At 37.3% G+C, this 10,185-nt stretch overlaps 1 protein-coding gene across 4 annotated transcripts in view; it reads left to right on the plus strand.

Moving 5' to 3' along the window:
• Positions 1–9,872, plus strand: part of TANGO2 (transport and golgi organization 2 homolog (Drosophila)) — a 40,136-nt gene extending 30,264 nt beyond the window's left edge. The window contains exons 7-11 of one of the 4 annotated variants that reach the window (XR_775277.1): positions 421–574; positions 4,106–4,210; positions 5,972–6,110; positions 8,359–8,451; positions 9,213–9,872. Coding sequence is in view for 3 of the 4 variants with exons in the window: in XM_010581677.1 (XP_010579979.1) it covers positions 421–574; positions 4,106–4,210; positions 5,972–6,092 (380 nt within the window). In the remaining variant the exon portion in view is untranslated. Of the gene's footprint in view, positions 1–420; positions 575–3,012; positions 3,065–4,105; positions 4,211–5,971; positions 6,919–8,358; positions 8,452–9,212 lie in introns of those variants that run through there. The other 3 variants (XM_010581677.1, XM_010581678.1, XM_010581679.1) reach the window with 3 other exon arrangements.
• The last annotated feature ends 313 nt before the right edge of the window (positions 9,873–10,185 follow it).

Genomic DNA, 10,185 nt, shown 5'->3' on the forward strand with positions numbered 1-10,185 from the left:
GTTGGTGTCTCCCCCCCCCCCCCCCCCAATAAAACAGTCAGAAGTACTGGTCTAGAAGAGTTGGTTGTTGAGAAATGGTTACATTATTTTATTATGAGTTACACACCTAGGAGAATCTTACTATCTGAAGGGGTGTTGTATTTATTTTGTCACATGATACACATCTTTGATACATAGTTTAATGATCTCACTTTTGAAGCAAAATGAAAGCTAGCAATAGGATGAATAAGCACATTATAAGATAATCATGATGAACTTGCTGATAATGTTTGGTTTTGTCCCTCAGACTATGTGGGATAAGGTAATTATAAAGTTATTTTTTGCATAGTACATAAATTAACTTTCTTTGCTCCAGAGCTTAATAAGTTGTTTGGGCTGTTTGGTTGTTTTTTGGTGGGTTTTTTTTGTGTGTGTGTCTAGGAATATATGGATTGAGCAATTCTTTGTTGGATACACCGTGGAAGAAACTTCAGTATGGGAAGCAGCTTTTCACAGAAGTGGTCAAGAGAAGTCAAGACCTTACCAAAGAAGACTTGGTGCAGGAGCTTCTTACAGTGATGAATAATCAAGAGCCGTAAGAACATGATAGCCAGAGTTTACTCAGAATTTGATATGACAGTTTGAAAATTGCATACAGAAACTATTTTGACATAAAAGAAACTTTAGCCTTATATTAATTGACTAAAGGTGGGTAATGAAAGGCAAAAGGAGTGTTCTTTCTCGCCACAGAGGCTGACTTTCAACAATATTGATTTTTAAGCAAGACACAGTAAACATTATTACTGTAGTCTTAGTACTCATAGACTATACGCTGATTTCTCTGTGCCCTTTTCGTTTAAAGATTGCACTTCTCTTAGTAAGGGTAATGAGTGCAAGACAAGGGATGTGTTAAGTTGCTTGCTGTAAGCTTTGTGGATGCTCACTATAAGGTAAGGTTCAGTTTCTTACTGCACACAGAGTAAGCGCTTGTTTACATAGAATCATAGAATAGAATCATTTAGGTTGGAAAAAACCTTTAAGATCATTGAATCCAACCATCAACCATGCCCACTAAACCATGTCCTGAAGTGCCTTGTCTATGCACTTTTTGAATACCTCCAGGAATGGTGACTCAACCACTTCCCTGGGCAGCCTATTCCAATGTCTGACATTGTAAAGTAAAGACAGTAAAGATGTCTTTACTTTAGTAAAGTCTCAGTAAAGACATTTTTCCTAATATCCAACCTAAATCTCCCTTGCCACAACTTGAGGCCATTTCCTCTCATCCTATCTCCAGCCACCTGACAGAAGAAACCAGCACCCACCTCACCACAACCTCCTTTCAGGTAGTTGTAGAGAGCAATAAGGTGTCCCCTCAGCCTCCTTTTCTCCAGACTAAACAACCCCAGTTCCCTCAGCTGCTCCTCATAAGACTTGTGCTCCAGGCCCCTCACCAGCTTGGTTGCCCTTCTCTGGACACACTCCAGCAACTCAACATCTGTCTTGTAGTGAGTGGCATAAAACTGAACGCGGTACTCGAGGTGCGGCCTCACCAGTGCCGAGTACAGGGGGACAATCACCTCCCTGCTCCTGCTGGCCATGCTATTTCTGATGCAGGCCAGGATGCTGTTGGCCGCCTTGGCCTCCTGGGCAAGCTGCTGGCTCATATTCAGCTGGCTGTCAACCAGCACCCCCAGGTCTCCTGCTGGGCAGCTTTTCAGCTGCTCTTCTCCAAGCCTGTAGCGCTGCATGGGGTTGCTGTGACCCAAGGGCAGGACCTGGCACTTGGCCTTGTTGAACCTCATACAGTTGGCCTCAGCCCATCAATCCAGCCTGTCCAGATCCCTCTGTCCAGATCCCCCATGAGCAGATTTGTGTTAGTAGCTGCTAGCTATTCTGTGTTCCTACCCAGAGTGTAGACAGAGGGTGGAGAAGCAAGCTATTTTCAGAGTTGAACCAGCTGCCTTCCTCAAAAGTGCAATTGGTTTAGCCTAAATGGGGGAAGGAGAAAAGGGGAGTATTTGCACAGTTCAGCTGTAGGCCTCTGGTCAAGGAAGTTCCCAACAGATGAGTATCTAAATAAGGTTCCTGCACTCACTCACTACTGGCTACACAGTAAACCTCAGCCCATAACCTAGATCTTTAGAAGTAAAGGAAATTTTAATGCCAACATTCGTGCTTGTGGCATTTTTCAGTGGTTCAAAATAAATGTTTACACAATGACTCAGACATCTGAGCAATGAGTAGTAATTGGGAAGTCTACTAACCTGTCTTAATTACTTTTTTCATCTGAAAGAAGATCAAGTGATTTTGTAAAAAAAATTGTTAAACCTTTGTCTTTTTACTAGCAAAAGGTAAAGTATAAGATACAATACAGTCCAAATGATCTTCCCTTAACATTCAGTAATTCAGCATGATCTCATCTGAAGTCATCTGACTATAAAATGGAAATGTTTACTTACAAAAAGCAATATTGAAAACTAAGTCTGTAATCTTTCCAAAGCATGCTTCAAGAATAAATGATCATTTCATAATAAATATGAACACATGGATATGCACTAGCTCTGAACTTTCTTAAAATATCTTATTGCATATCACTTTATGATCACTTTGTGTGTGTTACAGGAATTAAGTGGGTACAATGGTTGGTTTACTCTTAGAATTCCCTTCTTTCCTGCTGGATACAGGTTTTTTGTCCTTTAGCCCCTCTCTTCTGCTTCAGCCCTGCCTTTGACTGTGATCTCAGGGATGTACTGCAACTCCTTCCAGTCTCCTTAAAACTGCTTGGAGTTAATAACTTGCTGTTATTAAGCTGGATAGCAGCCGGTTGTGCAGAGCATACAAGAACTGCCAGTGGTGGAGTGTGAAATAGAAGCTGACAACTCTCACGGGCTGAAGTGCCCTGCTATGTGCCTTCTCTGTTATATTGTGATATGCTCCAGCCATATGCCCAATACAGGAGTCAGAAGAGCTTAGTTGCTCTGTTTACACTAGAATTGCACCTAATCTTGCTTCTCCCTGAAACACCCACAGGTCCTCTTCTCCACCACAACAACAAAGAAAATGATCCCAGTTAGATGTAAAGGTCAGTTACAGTATAATAAATTGCACAGTCTCATCTACAGATCAGGATGAGCTCTGAAAATGGGCTTGAATTCATCAGTCTGTTTTGTTCTGCCCTCTTCCCCAACATTCACTGTACAGCTGATAGGCTGCTGAATTATTATTATTATTTAATAGGTACAACTGTGTCTGTGCTAGGAGGTAGAAATGGGAGTATTTCTTGAAGATGGAAGAAGCTTAAAAATCAAACACTGAAACCTGCTATAATAATAGTTAAATTGGATTTTGATAAATAAAATTGGAATCTTTAATTACTGAAATAGGAAGCTGTACTTGCGGCTAGCATTTGAGAATATGTTCTGGTGATGTGAATGGAAAGCCAGGGATGTAGGGTTGCTGCAGTAACCTTTGTGACCTTAGCATCTCTTCTGTGGGATGCAGGTTCTTGTTTAATTACAATAAATGGAGCTTGATATGCTTTATAATAAAATTAAGCTTCTAAATATCTTTCAAGCTGTGATAGGAAAATATACCAAGAAATTTGTGTGTAAGCTTACCTTGTATTCTGCTGCATCTTCACAAATTTTATTTGAAGGATTGTCCCAGGTATTTTCCAGGTATTCCAAATAAGATTGAAGGAAGCAGAGAGGTCTGTCTTTAATACAAAAAGAACTCCTAAAGTCTAACTGGAAAAATGCTGGCTTATGTGATGTGCCTCAAATTACTTGATCATTAATGTTTTAATTGAAACTAAAATACAGAAAGATAGACAAAGAATAATAAGGAAAGTGAAAAACTTGTCAAGATATGAAAAATATTTCTTAAAGTGAGACAAAAGTTCAAGAGCTTGAAAGAATCTCTTTGGGAAAGAGCTTACAAGCTGTTTTATCTTTGATTTTCCTCATACTTTAGTTTTGAACACAACTCACACTCTTGTACTTTTTTGAAAAGTGATTGTTATTTATCAACCACTTGGTCAACACAGCTTCGTTCAAGAGGGATGAATGTGTTAATATTGGAGAATTCTATCACTTTTTTTTATTATGTTACTACTTTTTTTCAGTCAATTACCAGACCCTGCAATTGAAGACCAAGGGAAGGATTATATACGTCCTATATTGAACAAGTATGCAGCTGTATGTGTTCGTTGCCCAGGTTATGGAACAAGGTAAAAAAATCATAGTCAGAAATAGATGTGTACCGGATCAAAGCATATCTCAAATCAAAATTATGCTGCTATAAGTTTTAATTCTATAGTGACTGCTTTAAATTTGTTCAGATATTAATCAAGTGTAATTCAGTGAAGTATTTCCTTGCTCAGTATTCTGGTGTCTTAGATTTGCTACTGATGAGCATTTTAAGCACACATTATAATTTGTATTTGGTGGGGAATGTGACATATTTTCAGTTTGTCCAAGACAAGATAATACAGTTCTGCTTCTCCACTGTAGCAGCAGATCTGACCACCTCTAATTTTGATCTTATCAAAACATGAAAAGCTTTGAAAGCATGTTTTTAGCAGAAAAACACAATTATCTTCTATATCTGTGGAACCGCAGAACACATTTCTCTTCCAAGAGCAAGAATGTGTCATCTGCATAGCTAATACGTAGCTGCCATTTTCATACATTAAAAACCTATTACTCTTGTTCAAAAGAACATGTATTTCCACTTTCCCCTAACTGATGCTGCTGTTTTTACTGAGATATTCTCACTTTCTGCTCAGACTGTTCTACCAAAGCTGTAAGAAAAATAGAATAATGTAATGCATCTTGCATTTAATCCTCGATGGGACAAAATTGTAGGTGAACCCTGGTGCTGCTGGTAGGGAATTCCTACTCTAAAAGTGTGCTAATGATTTTGTCAGATTGGTCTCTGGCATGGTCAGCCATAGCATTTACATTGTAGAGATGTAAATTGATAAGCAGAGAGCACTCACTTCTAAGTATTTTAAGTTGGTATTCTGAGAAAGAAACCACTACAAAAGCTGAGTATCTCTATAAAATGTATTCAAAGAACATTTTAAATATGGGATAATGAAGACTTAAAATGGTAAAGAAGCATCTTCCTCCCCTTGCTTCACAGGTTGCAGGCCAGCTATTTCAAAGGAACAGGGATAACTCAGTAGAAATACTGACCTCTTACTGGTGAATTAACACTGTATTTCAAGTCTTCCCTGCTACTAGAATTGTACACTCACACTTATCTTTCCCTTAGCAACATGGCTTAGTGAATAGAGATTGTTAATTATGCCTCACGATATTCTTCTGAGGAAATGAAGCACTTTTTTTATATGAGTGAACAACTGTGAAGTGACTTGGGGAAGCCCACCATGTCAGTGATCTTTCTCTGGCGGGCTACTGCAGCGTCCATAGAGAAATGACAGCTTACACATGACAAAGTGGCATAGATGCATGAATGGAATCTGGTTTTCATGAAAACAAATTTCCTCTTTGGAAGGTTTCTAGAGAGAGTTTTTCTGTGGTTGTGTAGCAGTGTCCTATGATAATAATTAACTATGTTTGAATCTTAATGGACAATTGATTTGAAAGGAAAGCATGAAAGACTACTATTGATATGAATAACCCATCACGGTAAGTGTAGGCTGTGAAGAAAAACTTGGTTTTATGCTACTTCTGAATGGAACGCTTGGCACTAAAAAAGTATAACCTTTATCATACTCTCTGTAAATGAGCAGCTTTGTGTGTCAGCTGCTGCAAGTGCAACAGGGAATCAGAGCAGTGGAGTGACAGAAGAAGGGACTGAAAATGCCCAGTTGAACTTGCCAGGATGATTTCTGCCCTGCTAGTGTGGTGATGATGTGGTCAAGAAAAAAAAATGAGCTAAAATCTTTGGGGATGAGGGATGGGACCCTGCAAATTTATATAACGGACACAAGGCTTAACCTTCTACCCTTATGTTGTTTCAGGACTAACACGGTCATTCTCATTGATTCAGAAGGACGAGTTACTTTCACAGAGCGCAACATGATCAATGCAGATGTCAGCCAGTGGAAAACAAGCACCTATGAATTCAAACTGCACACTTAACAACTTTCCATTGGAATGGTTTGTAATAATAGCAATGAGAGAACAAGCCATTAAGCTCTAGTAAATGTTTTGTGCCAGCCTCCACAAGCTGAAAATAGCAAGGAAAGCAAAAGTTTAAATAAACTGGTAGCATACCCTATCAGGCTCGCAAATCCTTTGGATAAAACCAAAAGAAGAAAACCGTTTTTACATTAAGTAGGAACTCATAATCAGAAATAATTTTTTAAATATCACCCTGCCTCCAGGGCAAGGTCATCTTTGCCCAAAACAGTCATTGTTTTTTGTGGGTGGTGTTGTTTTTTTCTTCTTAAAGATGTTTTAGTAGACTCTTAAACATGTTTTCAGTTCTGAGGGGGGGAAACATTTGCTGCTTTTATTGTTCTATATGAAGGTTTTACCACACTTTGCTTTCCCTTCAACATATGCTTTTAAGATTGTATAGCTGATGCTAATGTGTGTCATATGAATGTATGTTATCTTTGTAGCATTAAGTGCTTTAATAACATTTAAACTTTTTAGCAGTGCCATGGTACGATGTTCTGCCTGGGGAGGGCAAAGCACGGGGCATTCTTTACATTTGTTTTCCTACAGATAGTACAGCAATACGTCTTATTTTTAAAACTTGATCTGAGAGTAGATAGGAAATGTAGTTTAGTGTCTGTTTGGTATTACTGAAAAAATCATGGGAGCAGATTTGCTTATCTTTGACCGGAATAAAATTATTTATATTGTGACATCCTGTTTCCTGATAGTCTAATTAGCAATATTGGTTTTCTTCTTTTCTTCCCCAGCAGGCAGATAAGGTACAGGTATCTGTTTGCAAAGAGAAGCTGAATATGAAGTTTACACATATCAGCTGGTTTCTACATGTCCAATTTTGGCTTCATTTCTTTATTGGTATAATATATTAAAGCCCAGAGTGACTGCTCATAGATTTTCTTTTTTCTTTTTTTTTTTTAGTAAAAATAGCTATTTGTTGCAAGGTGACATTATTGTGGTCTTATCACTGAAAAAGTTGGGTATTAAGATGCACTTTGAATGTTCTAACACCTGTGAATTAAAAAGCTATTTAAATGCATGCTTTTTTCAATTATTCAGTGCCAGTATAGGTGATAAAGGATCTTGATATTAGCTAGAATCTCCTAAAACCCTAAGTTATTTTGCTGCTATTGGTGTTCTGTTTTCACTTATTTTGAATGCTGAATAGGAAGTTAGTAATGGATCACTGCTATTTTTTCTATATATGCTGAATGTTATTCTTTTTATAAGCCTCTGATTATTAATTAATTATTACAAAGTAGCAAGATTTCTGATATTCTTTACAAAGATGTGCAACTATTCTTCTGTACTCAAGCTTGTGTGTTTGAGCATTCTCACGTACGTGTGTGTGTGTGTGTCTGTAATGGAGGTAGCAGTAAATTAGACTTGCCATTGAGGTGAAGTATTGTGAAAGGCTATTCCCAGATTTGTAATTGCCAGGAGATGCTGAAGCAGCATTTAGTCAATTACTTCCTTTGTATTTGCATATTTAAATAGCTTCTAGATACCAGGACTGCTTGCATGACTAGTCACAGGTTGTTGATTCAGTACTATATAAATGACTTTTTGACCACTTTGATTGCAAGAAGATCAATACAGTCTTGTTGGATTGTACATGGTTTCAAACTTGGAGCCTTCCAGATCGTCTTTCTGAGCTGTAGGAAATGGTTAGTCCTTTTTTGATGACTGTTTAAATCATGTATTTGTATGAGTAAAAAATGTTATTGTTATTTTTAGATGCAAAGAAATAGCCATAGCTGTCTTAAATTTTAATTTTACAAATGCATATTTTAAAACAAAACTCTGCTTTGATGGCTTGCTCTTACTGAGAGTTTGCATAGCAGACTTTTTTTATATCTTAAGAAAAAAATCATCAGTGTGTAGTTGAACAACACATTCTCTTTGAAGACATTACCTAATTGGCAATCAAAATGGTTGCATGCTGTTTCATGCTAAAAGCATTTATAAACCTTAGGTTTTATAGTAGTTCTGTAACAATGAAAACTTATTCTTACTTTTTATATCCAGGCAAAAGAAAAGCAAGTCAGAGGTTAGATGTAAAAACAGATGATAATGATGTATTTTGCTTTGCTTGAATCAAAATTCCAGATCTGGGACTTGCTTTTTCTGACAATTAAAATAAACAGTAAATAACTAAAACCTCTGATGTTAATTTTTATTATGTGAGAATAGTTAATAAAGTGAGCTTTTTTAACTTCTTTTGAAGCTTATGAGAGTTCTGTCACTGGCTTCAGTGGAAACAGGATCAGGACTGCAGTGCAGATATCAGCAAATGGTGCTTGTCCATAGAAATGATCAGGTATTCATGAAGTGCCTAATTTACTGTATGCAAATTATAGTTGTAATGAATCCACTGGAAAAAGTAAACTGTAGCTAAAGTTCAAGTATTTTATTTTTACAAAAGTATTTTTAAGAATAAAAGGGGACTTTTAAATATTAGTTTTAAAGGATATAAAGGAAAAAAGTATGTGGAAAACTATTGCACAGTATTTTACTAAATTTGCTTATATATAACATCTTTTCAAAGTCATAAATTTGCAAGAAATTTCTGGTTCCTGTCTTTTCTATCAAAATGGTAGCAGAAGAAATTTTAAAATATCTGTAAAAACTCAGTTATATTTTTTTTGCTTAAAATTGTTTCATAATTGTTGTTTACATGTGTGTTCAAAACCTAGAATCAGAATAAAGTCAATCTGGTGACCAGTCTTTGTCAACATTAATAGATTGTGCATTTTTGCACATATGTTTATGTTAATTTGCCTGTAACTTTGTGTGGTAAGATGAAGTAAAATCTTTCATGAGGTATTAGCAATGCAAGAGCTTTAAGTCAAGTCTATTTCTGGTACTTAATTCCTTTTTAAGAGTGCTGTATTTTTCTGGGGTTTTTGTTTTGGGTTTTTTTTGGTGTTGTGGTTTGTTTGGGTTTTGGTTTTTTTGTTTGTTTGGTTTTTTTAATTCTATGCTGTTGCATGGTTATACTTGTCTTATCTAGGTAAGAAATTGGAAAATATTTCTTTAAAGCTAATAATCAGGTTTGGGGCATTTTGCTTTGTTTTCCAGGTTAGTAAACAATGTATTGACTGGAATGTTCCCAGACCAAGTGTCACAGTAATCAATTCTGTGAAATACTCTCCAACTTCTGACAACTACTATGTGCCCACCACCTCCCCTCCCAAAAGCAAATATCCTCTTGTTACTAGCCCTGCCTGGACTCCACTCCAAGCACAGTAAGATGAGGTAGAAAACACAAAGGTTCTCAAACACTGAATGTCTGAAACAATGTCTGGAGCGTCATTCTTCCTGCATGACCTCATGGTACTTGGAATCTGCCTTCTCCCTTGCAGACTGGAGTGGGTCCTTCAAATCTTAATACCTGGATGTGTCAAGCAAGCCCTTAAAGGAAGAGGGACTGGCATATTCTTGCCTATAAAGTGGTGGAGCAGTCTCAGAGCTAGTTTTAGCTTTACAAGCAGTGACCTTTTCAGACTGACAGTCACTTAGACAAGACAAGCAACTGGTATTGTCATTGTTAAGGTGGCAACCTAAATGGAATCTAGGGGAATTCCCCAAATCTGCAAAAAGAAAAGCTTTATTAACTCACAAGCCTCTAAAGTTGTCACTGCCAATTCTTGCCTATGCAACAAGATAAATTTGGTCTGGATTACTGGTCTTGAAACTAGGTGGTTGCATCAAATGTTTGTGGCAAGAGAAGTTATTAATTATCAGGGACCTTGAAAATTATTGCAGTGATAAATATGTTAAAAGTGTTTTGGGGGGGTCAGGGTCCCCCCCCCCCCAAAAAAAAAAAAAATTAGATAAATCGCAGCAGAAATACAGTACAGGTAATAGGAAGGAAAGAGCAAACCCAATGTTTCCTTAGTGAAAAGCCAGAGCCTCACAAAATGCTACTGAAGGGCAAGAATCCAGGTTCACTGTGGAAAAACTCTGGATCCTGGGCAGACCTGAGACTCTCTTGCTACACTGAGTTGAGACTACCTTAATGTTCTACCATACCTGGACATTATGGTCGAGA

Source organism: Haliaeetus leucocephalus, unplaced genomic scaffold (genome assembly GCF_000737465.1).
Source record: "Haliaeetus leucocephalus isolate CR32 unplaced genomic scaffold, Haliaeetus_leucocephalus-4.0 Scaffold802, whole genome shotgun sequence".
In the NCBI taxonomy this organism is placed as follows: Eukaryota; Metazoa; Chordata; class Aves; order Accipitriformes; family Accipitridae; genus Haliaeetus; species Haliaeetus leucocephalus.